Genomic DNA, 17,063 nt, shown 5'->3' with positions numbered 1-17,063 from the left:
ACACGGGCGGACAGTGTACTATATAAAGTGTGCATGAGTAAAACGTATTTTAATTGTAAAGCGTAAAATTGACTGACAAGCGTGATACAGGAAAAGGGAAATTCTGCAACCTCGAGAAATGGTACTAGCTAACCGGCAAGTAATTCATACCAAATCCTAAGACCTGTTACTGAAGAAAGTATTGTTATTGCATGTCAATGCAAGCCCGTACATGACCAGCAAGACTGTTTAAAACGTTACCCATATGGGTTTTGAGGTGCTAGAACATCCTGCTTATGGCCCAGATCTCACTCCACACTGTAATCTTTTTGGACCACTCAAAAATAATCTAAGAGGTTGTCGACTTTCTATGGACAAAGAAGTGCGTGAAGCAGTACATAAATGGTCATGCAAATTACTAAAAAAAAACCTTCTTCATTGAAAGTATACACAAGTTTGTGGGTTGTGGGTTGTTGGATCAAGCGCATCAAAAAGGAAGGAGAATATGTGGAAAAATTATGTGGTCGTTCAACTCCTACATTTGTGAAAATAAATTTAAAAACATCAAGTGCAAGTAATTTTTGACTTTCTCTTCTTATTCAACAATAACAACTAAATTACCTTTCAACTACATTACCATATTTAAAAGAGGTAGAAAAGGTAACTGTGCTCCTGTCAGCATACAGTCACAAGTTACTGCTGTAATCAATATATACTTACAACTTTTAGTCGGTTATTATGATAAGAATATGTTATGTCGATTAACATTGTAAAATATAAAACTTTTTAAAATAGCTAAACAATCACTTTAAAATTTTATGGAAACTATCCACTTCCAAATCTCTTCAAAGCTAATTATACAGCTCCTTCATCAGTAGTAGCTGCTGTTAACAATGCTCATCTTGAAATTAAGTTAATATATATAAATATTTTTTTTTTAATCTGATCAAGCGTTTGGAGCACTATTAATAAAATACACATTTTATGGTCATATATCTTTATACCTCCATTATTTTTTTATGAAGAAATGTGCAAAGATTGAAACTGTTTGAATATATCTTTTTATTTATAGGTAAATATGTCTTCATTCTGACTTTAATGTAGAATGTAATGAATGTATATAGCAAGTGATTTTTATGTAGAATTTAGTGCAGTTATTGCCTTTATGAACTAAAATTTTAACGCATGGAAATATGTAATTGATTTCTGAAGCGTATGAAAAATGCCAATTCTAACTGGGATCAACAAAATTAGGCCTTTTTGTTTCAGAGACTGAGAAATTGTCTGATTTGTATAATTTATACATTTCTCGGTTATTTTTTTAATGAGTTTTCTGTACAATCTTGTGTATTTTTGTTTATAGCTTTAATAGTAACACAAAAATCTAAACTGGAATGAATTTGCCAAAGCAATAACTACAGTGTAAAATTGTAAAATTAATTTGTCATGTTCAAATTAAATCGATACAAAAAACATAAATTAAATTTTTATTATTTGACCGCTTAAAAAAATTTAATTAAAATTATCTCAAGTTAAGTCATACTTCATTGGTGATTGATCAATTTAGAGTACACAATGTCACTAAAAATAATCTTATGGGAGCCCAATTTTCATATAATTAAGTCATTAATTTTTTTTTTTAATATTTATAAATTATAATGTCTGTTAAACATTCATAAATATAAACTGCATTCAATAATTGTTTCGTTACTATTAACTAGAAAAATATTGAAGTAGTTGCACATATGCGATATACAAGTATATCTATTATACGTTTAAATCATTAAAATGAATAACTCAAAAGAAGAATTATATAACTTAAAACCTACCACTCTTATAAGCCAATTCAGTACAAATGCGGCCGTCGAATAATGTGTACCATAATGAAATGGAGGTGTCTCTGCATGGTCCCATGTATTGTACCTTTCTTCAAAATAAGCTCTTCTACTGGGATTCAGAGCTCCAATAGGCTATGAAAAGAAAATTATCTGTGAAGTTCAATACTTTAATAACTTAAAACTTGATAAAACGTAACATTAAAATAATAATAGAATCCGCTTCAAATTAATTAACCAGTAAGACTACAAAATAGAAAGCAGGTATTCTGACATTTACCTTTTATACGCGTCTGCATAAAAACAATTAATTATTACGCGTAAACTTTTTAATATCAATTTAAAAAATCCAGAGACTGTGTAACAGTTTAGTTTAGGCGCATACATTTTACCTCATGTAATATGCGTCTTGACTTCATAAAGTTCAGTCAAAGCAAATCTTGTTCAAATTTAAAATTATATTTTAGCATAAGATTTCTAGAACCGAACCGAAGAACTAACAACTAAAATAAGTAATTAAATAAATTGGGCATCTAAACAACCGTCATTAAACTTTAAACACACTAAATCATGTAATAATAAAGTAATAAATTGTTCAATAATAAATATTGAGTAAACGAGGTCAATCAGCTGCGACCGAAGTTAAGAGTAAATTAATTATAATGCTCTAGATGTAGTCTATAAAAGCTCCAACATTAGTTACTGTCTTCAGTCTAAAAATAGCAGCATATATAAAAACGATTAACTAAAAGTTACAAATTGCTTACAAAAATTGTTTGAATTTAAAGTTGTTACTAAAGACAAAAATACACAAAATTTTATTTAAAAATTATTTAAATCTACACAATTAAATAAAAAATTTTCTTAAAAAACAAGCAAAATATTAAAAATAATTAAATTTACCTTCGATAAATCACGATAGTTTGTCGGAACACTTAGATCAAGTTCTTTTGATTCATAATTTGTTAACACCCACGGAAAAACTGGATACTGATTCAAATCGTTGTAAGTACGACCTGTAAAATATAAAAATACATCCTAGTGAAGATTGAAAAATAAGGCTAATCACCATCGTCTAATCATCACACCGATATTTTAAATAATTTCACATCACTACTCTCAAAATAAAAATGATATTTAATACATCAGGGAAAAAATTATTTATATATGCAATCGTCAAACCTTTCACGTTAATGAAATAAAGTTGCACAAAGTTTAATAGTAAAACCGTCAGTAAATCTCTGTTAACGTTATTTTTTATTTTGTAACACTTCATACAAAAAAAGAGTCCATTAATGATATTTTTCCTGTTATAACTGTGCTTGACATTTCTCACACAACGCATTAGAAATAAATTTTCAATCGTATGTCGTTATACAAAATTAGGAAAGCAATATAATTTCACAAAATCAACAATCGAGTTTTTACCCTTCAAAGATCTTACTAACAGATCTGTCGTAACCTCTCCTTACCGCAAACAACAAACGCACCAAGTACTGTGCCTGCTACCTACTGATCGTTCCATCAATTATATTAATATTAAAAAGAAAAAAAAAATCACTGATCTCTATATAACTTGATAATGGATCCCGTATATTGGAATTGATAAAATTTGAAGCATAAACTAGCGCTACTAAATGAGTGGTAGAACTAAATAAAATGAAACGGCGCAAGCGCAGAGGTAAGTGTAAAAGTAGGGATAAACTTCAGTAAAATAAATATCCCTGCCGGCCTCCGTGGCGCGAGTTGTAGCGTCTCGGCCTTTCATCCGGAGGTCTCGGGTTCGAATCCCGGTCAGGCATGGCATTTTCACACACGCTACAAATAATTCATATCATCCTGTGAAGCAATACCTAACGGTGGACCCGGAGGTTAAGAAAAAAACATCCCTATCATCACGATTATAGTCGCGCAAGCGTAAAATGGTTTTATTTAGTTCCCACCATCTCATTCTGCGGCGCTGGAGTACGTTTAAATATTGAACACTTAATTATATTTTAGGCTATAAGGATGCCCCCTATCCAGTTATATAGAGATCAGTCAAAAAAACGCAACCAAAACCTGAAATCATTCTGGCTGAACGTAATTTTAATTAAACATATCGTTTAAGTAGTAAATTCTATGTCGGAATGAGTGATCTATTGTAATATGCTCGTTTCTTTTATTCTCTGTTTTTACATAAGTGATGAAAAATATCACACGTTTTTCACATTCACTTAAACAGAATACAAAAACAAAACTAGTAACGTTTAAAATACTAATTAACATGATATACAGAATGTATCACGCTCTGAAAAGTTCTTTCATAATCTATTCTACTCGTAAAAATAATGGAATAAGTTCATACGACCTAAAATTCTCCATTTGCGAGTTACAGCTAGTGAAAGATTTCTCTCGGATTTCAGCTAGTCCAGTGAAACGAGGTCGTACTGACATTTTTTGAACGTTAATTAAGGGGCAAAATTAGTGATTTCTTATGGTTTTTGACCTTAAAAATCGAATAAAATGTATCCTAGAACCGTATGTGCAATAGTTTTTGAGAAATCCGAGGTAAAAACCCGTGTTTTTTTATGTCTGACGTTATAATAACTTTTTTAAACGGGTAATAAATAAAAAAAATTTAAAAAGAACTTGTAGAAAATTTAATTTTGAACAAAATGGTGTAAAGATACGTCGAGTAAAACGAAGAAAAGTTAGAATAATTCGATTTTATTTAGAAACAGTACATTACTACATTTGTTAGAAAAGTTCTTGTTTAATGTAAACAAAAACAAATTTTTTTTTGGTGAAGTGAAAAATTTGTAAAAACAAAATTTACTGTTAAAAACTGCTGTTAAGGATTTAAAAAAAAAATCGGGTGGAGCTTTGTCGGGGCGCACGGCCGTTAGTTTTACGTGAAACGTTACAGACCTTGGATGAAGTTCCTCCGAGCTACAGACCGACCGATGGACAGCCACCGTCGTATTTTTTTTAACAAAACTGAAAGTCTCCGACGGAAAATTTTAGTTCCTTCATTTGGCCAATTCTACACAAATAAGTTGGTCGGTCTGTATGTCAGCGTATTATGGATTGAAATAAAAACGAACGAGACATTGACTGCGTATTAAATTTAGTCATAATATAAAACAGACACTAAACGGTACACAATATTTATTTCGACTAATATTCGACGACAATTTTGTTCAAAATCGGTCTGTGATATGAGAAATAAGAGACATAATGTATAATAAGCAGCAGTAGAGGTGCTCGCGCCGTACCAGCTTTGCGACGCTCCCGAAACAGTCTCGCTCGCTCGGCACCGGACATTGTGGCCCACAACATCCCCTTTCAAACGATGTGCATAATTTATATTTCCGGCTAGCGTTACCGCGGGCTGAGGCTGACATATTGATATTTATACTTTTTCACGGTTACTTTAATTTTTTACATACAAATATTGTCCAAAATATACTTATTATTACTTACATCGATCTATCTCCACAAACTCTAAACACAAACACACGAATCACCGCGCTATCACGTCTAAGTCGTGAGCTACACTGAATGGTAATGAGCGAGGGCGCCAATTTTGGCCGATGTGCGCTGTGCCCCCTCCCCGCCAACCCACTCAAAAGTGACACAAACTCAAAGTCGTATCGGCGAGCTGACCGTATAAGTTATAAAATGATATCGCATTTACATAACTGAGACTAATAGTTACGAAGTTATTAAGGTACGACGATATAGACATTTTCGTTACGCTACAAATTTCTGTTCTGGTACCCGTATTTTTCGGTGTGATTTTAAAGACGTTTCACGTCAAAACTGACGTCTAGGCGTCAGTAATCGACGTCCTTCTAAGCGAATCAAAGTTTCGAATTCGTCGGTTTGCAGAACACTTAAAACAAGTTTTAACCTTATCACAAACAGCCGTTCAACATCTACAGCCAGGAGACGGCCCGCTTCGTTAGGAGTTGTGCAATTGGTGGAATACTAATTGAAAACTCTGCAAGTATGATTTGTTTACCGGTGAGAAAAATTTCACTCGAGCTGACATCAACAACTTACGCGATGAGTATACACGGGCAGAAGAAATCCTCATGAAACGGTGGAAGGCGATTTTCAACACCGATTTAGCGTCAATGTACGGTACGGTCTTCTTCACAATCAGCTGTTTGGACAGTTCCTATTACCTGGCCGTTTAAATTCTGAGGTCTAATTGCACTTTCTTCAAGAATTGCCGCAGCTGCTTGAAGATGTTCCTCTCGCGCTGAGACGCAAACTATACTCCCAGCACGATGGCGCACCTCTCCGCTTCTCTTGTATCGTTTCCTCTCGCTTAAATGATCGTTTCCCCGAAAAACGGATCGGTCGTAGAGGTCCACATTACTGGCCACCAAGAAAGCCTGATCGACACCTACTTAGATTTTCGTCTGGGGACGGATGAAAGATACCGTATAAAAACAAAAATTCATTCTAGCGAGGAATTTAATTGTCCGCATTACAGATGCGGCTAAGCAACTTAAGGAGAACCATGAAGAACTAATAAGAGCGACAAACGTAGTACAGAAGCGTGCCAAGAAATGTGTTAAAAACGGCGAGCTCATTTTTGAACATATAATGTTTAAAACGGTACGTATAATGCACTTTGGTCTCGTATAGTTTCTAAATAGAATTCGAAATTTTCTAACTTTTCTTTGTTTTATTCAACTTATCTTCTACCGTTTCGTTAAGAATTAAATTGTTTACAAGTTCTTTTTAAAGTTTTACGAGTTTATTACCCGTTTAACCAAGTTACTGGACATCAAACATAAAAACAAGGTTTATTGGTTTTCACCTCAGATTTGTCAAAGACTACTGCAGACACGGTTCTGTGACAAATACGGTTTTGTGACAATTTTTCAGACTAAAAATCATAATAAACCATTAATTCTGCTTCTTAATTAACGTCACAAAAATTGAAATTTTTGTACGACCTCATTCCACCGGGGTAGCTAAAATCCGAGGAAATCTTTCACCAGCCTAACTAGCATACGAAGCATTTTAGGACATACGTTTATATGAACTTATATATGTTTTATAATTATCAAACGCACGTTCTTATTCGGTTTATCAAACGAATCGGCTATTTAAATTTTAAAAAGTAACCGTTCGTGGGATATCATAAATATATATTATTAGAAGAAAACAAAAACGGTGGTCAAAAACAATACTCCATAACGAAAAAGAGCTGACAACACAAAAGCCGCATTCCGGGTAAGTCCTACGACTGTGGGTCGTTTTTGATGCACGGCTTACACACAACTTGATTTAAAATATTTATCGTTTTATTGAAATATAATATTGTTTCGTTTATTTAATTCAACAACAATTCTAACAAAAGCGCGCGCACGCATACCGTATTTCATTCGCGCGGGTGAGGCTGTACTTCTTCTTCTTTCTTTTCCTGTTTAGCCTCCCGTAACTACCGTTTAGATAATACTTCAGAGGATGAATGAGGATGATATGTACGAGTGTAAATGAAGTGTAGTCTTGTACATTCTCAGTTCGAGATGTGTGGTTCTCGTTCCTGAGATGTGTGGTTAATTGAAACCCGACCGCCAAAGAACACCGGTATCCACGATCTAGTATTCAAATCCGTGTAAAAATACCCGGCTTTACTAGGACTTGAACGCTGTAACTCTTGACTTCCAAATCAGCTGATTTGGGAAGACGCGTTCACCACTAGACCGACCGGGTGGGTTAGGCGTGGCTGTACTAGCAGCGACGATCGGCACTAACTAAGCTAATGTAATTTCAGAACTTAGATTGAACAAATTTCGCTTGTGGTATAGCCGCCAAGCTTAAAGGACCAGGTACCGAGTCAACCGAGCGATCGAGTTCGAGACCCGGCCAGACCGAGTTACATTTTTACACTTTAAATATTATTCATTTGCCCAACGGGCCGATTTAGAGGTTAACTCGTCATAGCAAATCAGCTGATTTTGAAGTCAAGAGTTCTAAGGTTCAAATCCTAGTGAAGGATTTACACGGATTTGACTATTAGATCGTGGATAACGGTGTTTTTTGGTGGTCGGGTTTCAATTAACCACACTTCTCAGAACGGTCGACCTGACACTGTACAAGACTAGATTTCATACATATCATCCTCTGAAGTAACACCTTACGGTAATTCCGAAGGCTAAACACAAAAACAGAGATTCAAATATTATTCATTTATTTAATTCTATTGCTCATTTGTGACACAACATAGCAGATGACTACAACAGCTGTACGTCAGTGCTACCAAGCTTTGAAATAAAATAAATAATTATTATATAAAGTTTAAAAAACAATTTGATCGGCAACCATGAGGAATTTAAAATTTCCCGGTCCAAGGGGACGAGGGAAAAGGGTCAGAATCGCTAATGTCGCAGTCAGCCGTCTTGGAGTTTCAAGAAATTCCAAGATGACTATTGATTTCCAAGACTATTGACGTAGTATGTGCCAACTTAGGCGCTAGTTTAGAACGATTTTTGGGGTGGTACGGATTAAAAAAACCAACAAAGAAAGGCCCAAAAAATGCGATTTTGAAAAAAATTTGTTTGCAAATATTACTTTTTAATTGTTAGCAAATGCGCCTAAGAAAAATAAGACCTTGATTAGACGAAATTTTGAGATATTGAAGGTAACCTTACTCTATAGCCTCACCTCCTTGACCTTTTAAGTTGAAAATTTAATGGCATCAATGCCCCATTTATATAAGTAATTTGACCGAGTTTTGTCAAAATCGGTCCAGTAGTTCTGGAGATATAAGGTAATTTAGAGGTAGACAGAGGACAAACACGCGTACACGCGCGTGCGCGTACATACGAACATTAACTACCGGAAATTTTTCATCCGGTTTTTTGTTTTTTGATTCCTTAGGTGTCAATACGTCAAGATCCAGAAATCCCATGTGCCCAAATAAGACCGTGAGCCAAATTTACCCATAATTGTACCATATTTAATTTTTAATTAGATGTGTGTGTGTGTGACGAATGTAGTCTTTTTATTTGTAGAAATAATTTTCAAGCCAAAAAACTACAGAAGAAAAATGAATAATTATCCAGTATTTTATTAAGTATGATGTTTTGTCGGGATAAAAGACTTTGATACGTATAAGTTACGCGCTTAGTGTAGCGTAGTCAGGTTATTTTGGCCACTTGACGAGCAGTTTTTTGAATATTCATTGACATTGATAAGCGGCTTACTTGATTGGAAAGACTACACGACTGTTTGTGCCTGACCGAACGCTGTCTCTCTTCGCCCGTCTCCGCCGTCTATATTCGAAGCACACGCTTTCTTTATTTTTTAAATTACCTACCACCGGAATAATATATTCTCAATTTATATTATAAGGCCAGAATATCTTCGTTCTAGGCGGAATTCTTGGAAACGTTACCCTTTTTTCTTCTTTTTGTTTTTATTTATTCTGTATTTAACTTTTTCCTATTAGTTCATTCTCGCGTTGAAAGTAATAACAAGAAAAAGTATATAAAGTTTTATTTTTGAACTTTTAATTTCTAATATATCTCATTTCTCATGTCTCTTTTTTAATAACTTTTTCAACCTTCTTTATATATAGCTCTGTCTGAAGTCTCTAAAGTTCAAGAACATTCGTATTAAACCGAACGTTTATTTTTGATCATATTTTTTACTTTTTTTAACATAATTTTAAAAAAGTAGAAAGTTCTGCAGTTCGACTCGATTATTTATTAATATATTATTATTATTTTTAAATTACGTTTAAACTCTTTTTATCTAATTAAGCGATTTTTATAATTCTCCGTTTTATTTTTTATATAAATTTCCTCCAAGGACCCAACGGGTAATTTTTTTTTCACGTAAATTTAAAATGAATGATATTTTTTACTACTAAAAAGTAAAAAAAAAAAAAATTAATATTTTTCTACGGCGTATTATATAACGTTAGAATTACGCGCGTCTGGAACCTGTATCATAATGACGGTCATTATGAAACAGATTTTCATTACGATACAGGTGTTCAACCGATCAAAAGTCTACTCTTTTCAACCGCTGACCGATCAGAAAGGGGTATATTTTTAATTTAACAGCTGTTTTTCTTCTTTTTTTTTTTACACTGATTTTAGTCCGATTAAGCAGTTAGCAAGCAGAGGTTTATTTGAAAGTACAAGTAAGTTTCTATATTTCACTGTATCTTACGTCGGATTCTGAGTAAGAAATGTATTTAACACCGATCGATATTACAGAAAAGGCAGAACTTATCAGTAATATAACCTTACTGCCACAGAAATGTATTTTTTGAAAAATTAAAAAAAAATATTCCGTAAACAATCTATCTTCCATCGATTTAAATCAATAATCCCATTATTTTTTCAGCCGTAGAAATACCGTATGCGACTCTATAACGGGTATTAATGGACTCGTGAAATTTACGACCCACGCCGAGGCTCGTTTACTAAATTACTTCGCACTTGTGCATCGATGGTTTTCATTATAGGCTCGTTGCGTAATGTACAGTTTGTCAATTTTTTTCATAATCAACTTATCGTACTACGAGCCATTTAAAATAAAAAATCACCGATAACTAACCCGTAATTTAACACGAATTAAAAAATTATTATTTTTTTCTTTTACTAATCGAGCACTTTAAAAAAATTTTAAACCCGGGTTTTTAACGTTTTTTATACTACTTTAAATTTTAAAAATTAGTGTTATTTTGTATATAAAAAAGTGATATTTAAGTAACACTTTATTATTTAAAAAAGTTATTTTACTTCAAAATTAGTGTTATTTTTATTTAAAAATTATATATAGCTCTATCTTTAAAAAGATCCCCTTTATGAAAAACAAAATTTAAAAAAAAATTCAAAATTCCAGAAATCTTCGTCTTGATAATTTGCTATTCGAATAAGTATCAGAGGAGAAAGAAGTAAAAATACTAAAATTTGCTAATGTATATTGTTTTATAAACAGAAAACAAAAATTAATTTAAAAATCATATTGAATAGCCGTCGTAGATTGCTAAGAAAAAAATTTAGTTTGAAAGTAGAGAATAATATAAAACAATAGAAATTAAATCTGACAGAAAGGAAGATAATTAATAATTAAATATTCATATACGGACTATTATATAGACCTATCAGAATTCGGAGAAATTTGTTATAAAGTAGGAAAATTACACAAAGTTTGGACTAAATAATAAAGATATAGAAAGCAGAATTTTTTTAAGAATGGGAGATTTTTTTAAGTTAATGTTGTTCCCGAGAGCTTTTATTAGTTAATTACTTAAGAATGAAAGGGACAAATTAACAAACTACATGTGATGGAAGAAGTCTAATATATTCTTACATGATACTTAGGAGATATAAATAATCCACCTTTAATGGCTAAAAATCAGCTTTAACGGCCAGAGCAGGAACAAATTCATTAAGACAAAAAAAAATTTCCGATAAAATATTAAAAAAACTTTTTTGTTATATATAATTTTTTATAAATCAATGACTCTTAAATAAAAGACAAGCGTAGTTTTATTAGTAAATAAAATTTAAGGTTCCCCATTTTGTTGGCTCAAAATAACACAATAATACAACGATCAGGGGAGTTAGTTTTTTTGTTTGTTTAAATTATTCTTTATACAGTCTGGCAGAAATAACTCCCCGATTTCCCACCACTGCTGGTGGAGCGCTAATAATACACGGCGTGGTGTCGGTACGCCATTTTGGAACGGATGTTTTGTCATTTCAGTTATAACCGCGGCATGGAGCGGTGAGTATAGAAATGTATTTTAAAATTGGTAATCCTGTTATCAACACGCAGCGATTATTTCATTCCCGCTACGGCTACGTCGACACACCGCGGTACCCGATAAAAAGACAATTAAGTTATCGGTGTCCAATTTTAGAGCTACGGTTCAGCTTTCAAGAAGAAACCACGAAGCGTTCAAACACCCGAAAATATTGAAGCGGTTACATAATCTCCACGTCGCTCGGCTCTTAAACAGTGCTGCTGCGTTACAAATCTCTGATCGGACTGTAAGGAGAATTTTACCTCCCGACTTACAGTTTCATCCTTACCAAATGACGGTCGTGCAGCAGCTAAGTGAACGCGACTGGATTAGCCGTATCGCTTCCTGCCGGGCTTTTCTGGAAAATGCTCCGGTGAACTCGATCGTGCTGTCAAATGACGAAGCCCGTTTTCATTTATCGGAATGCGTTAACAAAAAGAACTTTCGATTCCGGGAAGAAAATAGTCCCCTAAAACTTCATGAGCGCCCTCTGAACTGTGAGCGTGTTACAGTTTGGCGCGCGGTAATAAGAGGGCCAAAATAATTGGAATAATAGGGCCGTAATGATTTGAGGAAGAAAGGAAATCGGTTACAGTAACTTCCGGACGTTATATAAAAATTGTTACGCGACTTCTTGCTACCGAGACTTGAACTCTGAAATCAAGCCGAAAATTTATCGTTTCAGCAAGGTGGGACCGCTGCTGCTTATACAGTTAGATACTCCATGAATTTCCTCAGAGAATTGTTTCCCGGACGTCTTATTTCACAACGAGGGCCATATCCTACGACCGTGCAGGCCATATCCTATGACCTGTACGGCCACCGGATCTTTCAGGTTGTTATTTTTTCTCTGGGGACATCTAAAGGCTGAAATCTTTAAGCAGGAGCCTCCATTATTAAAAAATTGCTACCCATCAACAGATCACTGCAATACCACCGGAAGCGACAAGAAAAGTAATGCGGAATTTCAGGGATTGGTTAAAGACCTATATAGATAGTGAAGACGGGCGCATGAACGACATAATTTTTACAAATTAATAAAAGATATGTGAAAATAAACGGCAAACACTGTTCTTTCAGAATATATTTATTTTTTTTTATTATCTTGTCGTAACGTCTATTTTATTCGCATTTCAAATCGGGAGTTATTTCTGCCGAATTTTGTAAATATACATATTTTCCTTCACCTCTCCCGCTGTATTATTTATTTTCGAAATTACCAAAAAAGAAATTAAATACGAGAAAAAGAATTTATAGATTTAAGTAATTAAAATATCTTAGAAAAATTCGTACATTATAGAAACAAAAATTTAATAGTTTGAAATTTAAAAATTATTCAAAATCTTTTACCAAAAAAAAAAAAAAAAAATGTTTTTCTTTCTCCTAAGTTTTATTCTTGTATTAAATATTACGAAAGAACTGCGGAATGGATCTTACAAAAACGGATGGAACTACACGTAGAGTAGAAAAGGAAGTAATCTAAAATTATAATTTTATATTTACTTAATTCGTGAACGGTCCTTTAATACTATTTATGCATCTCTGATAATAAAGGTATTCGAGGACTCTTTTAATTACTAAATCCGGGAAATGAGAAATGAACGAAAAGCCACCGTTCTTCCTATGGAATAAACATCTACATCTTACCTAATACAATAACAAATTAAAAATTATTTTAGACACACTTTTACGCGATTCACGAATAAAGGAATAATAAAAAGTTTTGAGAAATATATTATATGCATATAATTTTGAATAAAAAAACCTACTTCAATTTTTCAAAATAATTTTATACGAAATTTAAATTGAATAAAAAAACACTTCACCCCCAAAGGGGTAATATAAATATAATCTAACTAATAAATGTACGCCCCTTACTTTAATATGCAGAAACCTTGTGGGAGGGCAATCGGTATATTTTAAAAAACGGATAACGGAAGTTATAAGTAATGTTATACAACATGAACAGTCGTTATGTGTTGAATTTGGTCGAGGATAGTCTTGGGTTTGCCTTAATATCGCTTATACGACGGTGCGGTTTATTCGTCGACGGCTGTTTCTGTTGCATTTTAAGGATTATTAATTCACTCCCACTCTTAAACTAATACGTATCTTTCTCTCTCTCTCTCTCTTTTTTTTTGTACCTTCTGGCATAATTTTTCACGATAGTCTAATAGCAGCACTGTTGCTACGATGTGGTCTCTACTAAGATCTGCGGTAGGCAATAGTTTTATAAATCATCGGAAGCTGTCAGCAAATTTCCACTTATCCTATACTTTTCCCTAATTAACATCCCATATATACCCGTTTATCCGTACACATTCTTTTCCTTTTTTTCTGTCCTCTATCGTGCGTCTTCTCCTTCTTATTATTATAATTCATCTTGATTTATTTACGCCACCGCTGCATTTTTCGCATAGTAATATTATAATCATCGAATCATTATCCAAATGCATCCGGCTTTTTTAAAAATTCTCCGCTAGGTATTGAAAATTCAGTTTAAAATAATTTACTCGATAATAAAATCGGTTTGCGTATTCTTTAATAAAGAAATTTCACCGTTTACCTTATCCGATTAATTAATATTAACATAACCGTAACTAATTTAAACTTAGACTAATAAAAATCATTATTAATAAATTTAAAAAAAAAAAAAATTCTCTGTTATTATACCGTTTATTAAAAGTAACGAATAATTTTATTTTATTCCTATGCTACAATTATAGAAAAAATAGTTTTTAATTATTAAGAATGAATGTACAAACTTAATTATTAATAAAGTTGTACAATTATCAATCCTAAAATGATTTTTTTTTTTTTTTTTACAACAATCTGATATATTATTTTATTTGATTATAAACTAGCTATTATTAGAAAAAAATTCGTAAATAGAAACTCTTAACTTAAGAAACATTTAAAAATTTAAAAAAAGAAAAAATGATTAGCTAAACAATCCTCTAAAGTAAAAGTGCATTTCGATTATTAAACGATCATCTATAAAAAAATTAATAGAAAAAACTATGAGCTATCTCCTGTCGAGTTGCTGGGGTATACAACGCACTATTTCACGACACAAAAGGGTAGTACATATTAGTTTGAGAAACCGGTAAGAATTGCTTGCTCTCATATTACTGATGTTCATCGATATTCCCTCCGGTTCCTGTAATGAACCGACATGTCACACGTTAAGGCTAAATATAATTCACATTTCAACGGCTTAACGTACTGACATACAGCAGTACATTTGACTCTGTCAACGTTATCGGCGATAAACCACTTCATCTTTACTTAGCCAAACAGCCAGACCTGGGATTCTTGGTATTCTTAAGGATATGTTTTATGGAGAAACTTGAAACTCACGTCAGATCGTTTAAAATCGCAACAGTTACAATAGCTATTTAAAAAAAGCACAGTCAACAATCATTTGACGCATACGTCCGTATTTTCTAAGCTGATTTTTAATCTAAAAACTTTTATTTTATTGTTCACCCTAAATCATCGGTTTAAAGTATTTTAATCTCCTTTTACAATTTATATGTTCTACATAAGCCTCTATTATTAAATTAACTGAACGTCGATGTCGTACAAAACGAGTTAAATTAATTAGTTCTTTACCAAATTCCAACACAAAATTTCCTTTTTTTTAATCCGCTTTTTTTAAAATCCTGTCATGATTTCTTATTTCTTCGCCTAAAATAATTTTCAATAATGTACTGTAGTACTAAGCCGCTCGGAAAATTATAGGCCTGACACAGCGATAGCGCTACTCTGATCAAACGATTGGAAATATTTATCAAGTTTTATCCTTCACATAGCCTGTTGTGAAGTTCGACGTCGCGCGCATTCTCTTGTTTGTTAGCGGCGATCGAGTAAAATAAATTATTTTTTACAATTTCTGAAAAATGTATAAAATTGAAGTACGAGCAGTTGTAAAGTTCTTTGTTTTAGAAAGTTTCTTCCCCTTCGTTTTCGACGTTAAAAACGTAGCATACTGAATTTAAACGTGTTCGTACATCCTTTAAAAATAAAGAACGCACGGAACGCCAAAAAAAAGGCTACCACCGAAGAAATCGTCACAAAAATCCACAAAAACGATCCCAAAAATTCACATTAAACGATCACAGTCTGAAAGAACGCGAGTTTATCGGCATAGCAAACATCACGATATATCATGCCATTTTACACCGAGTTTTACGAACGGCAAAAGGTTTCCACTCGCTCTGAGTCGGGTTTGTTAACGATCGATCAAAAACGCATTCGACTGAAAATTTCTCAAAAGTGTTTACGCTATTTAAACACGATTGCGCCGAGTTTCTTCGACATTTAAATTTTATCATTAAAAACCGGAGACCAAAGAGCGGTCCAAACAGTGAGTAGGAGCAGCTGAAAGCACGCCAAAGAAAGCGAAGATCGTTCTCTCTTAAGAAAAATTCACGTCTACGGTTTTTTTGATATTTTCGTGGTGCGATGCTTATAGATTATCTGGAAAAACGCAAAACATCACCGTGGAAAATTACGCTTCAATACTAAACCGAATGAAGGGTATTATTCACGCTTAATATCCACATCCGGCCAAAAAGTGATATTTGATAATACATATCTTCGATAAGTAAATTGATAATGCGCTTGCACACGTCTCAGGTTGTTGCGGCAAAACTTCATGATCTTCGGTTCGAAATATTTTCACATGTCATCTACGCCAAATTTGGCTCCCAGCGATTACTTCCTCTTCCAAACCTGAAGAAATAACTCGCTGGACGATCATTCACCTCAAATGATGAGGTTAAAGCCGAGACGACCGCTTATTTCATAGAGTCGAGCAAATCGCATTATACTGAAGGTATTAAAAAGTTGGTAAGTCTGTAATCTACATGTATGAAATTGCAAGGTGACTACGCTGAAAATTAAAAATAAAAACTTTCCTAACAGTCTCATAATATAAAAATGAAAAAAATCTGTTTTACGGTATTATGTAAATTCCTACGCAGTAATATTCTAATAAGTGCATTTAGCGTTCTTTAGAAGGCTAATAGAAACCCACCGGGTTGGTCTAGTGGTGAACGCGTCTTTCGAAATCAACTGATTAAGCCGAGAGTTCCAGCGTTCAAGTCCTAGTAAAGTCAGTTAATTTTGTACGGATTTGAATTCTAGATCGTGGATATGGGTGTTCTTTGGTGGTTGGGTTTCAATTAACCACACATCTCAGGAACGGTCGACCTGAAACTGTAATTATCATTGGAAACAATTGTCGCATGACCCTATTTTTAGTTTAAGTTTTCTATTACCATTGTTTCACTAACATAATTCGCTATATTTCGTAAAACATATAACGGGTATTTCAAAAAGGTCCCAACCCTTAAGATTAAGAAGGTAGAAGTCACGCGTAGGTAAATTTTATTTTTCCCTACACGTCAGTTGGCAACGCTGTGCTCAAGGTCAGCAGCTTGTAACAGTTGAATGTTCTTCTTATGCACTAGTGT

The 17,063-nt window shown here is 33.4% G+C and overlaps 1 protein-coding gene across 1 annotated transcript in view; it reads right to left on the bottom strand.

Annotated features, from left to right (window-relative positions):
- Positions 1 to 17,063, bottom strand: part of rg (A kinase anchor protein rugose) — a 1,091,579-nt gene that overhangs the window by 42,566 nt on the left and 1,031,950 nt on the right. The window contains exons 44-45 of the mRNA XM_075379107.1: positions 2,718 to 2,830; positions 1,809 to 1,949 (exon numbers count right to left, since the gene is read on the bottom strand). Of these exons, the coding sequence (XP_075235222.1) occupies positions 1,809 to 1,949; positions 2,718 to 2,830 (254 nt within the window). The remainder of the gene's footprint in view (positions 1 to 1,808; positions 1,950 to 2,717; positions 2,831 to 17,063) is intronic.

The sequence above is a fragment of the Lycorma delicatula genome, chromosome 11 (genome assembly GCF_047948215.1).
Source record: "Lycorma delicatula isolate Av1 chromosome 11, ASM4794821v1, whole genome shotgun sequence".
Lineage (NCBI taxonomy): Eukaryota > Metazoa > Arthropoda > Insecta > Hemiptera > Fulgoridae > Lycorma > Lycorma delicatula.
This window is presented reverse-complemented; position numbering and strand designations above follow the sequence as displayed.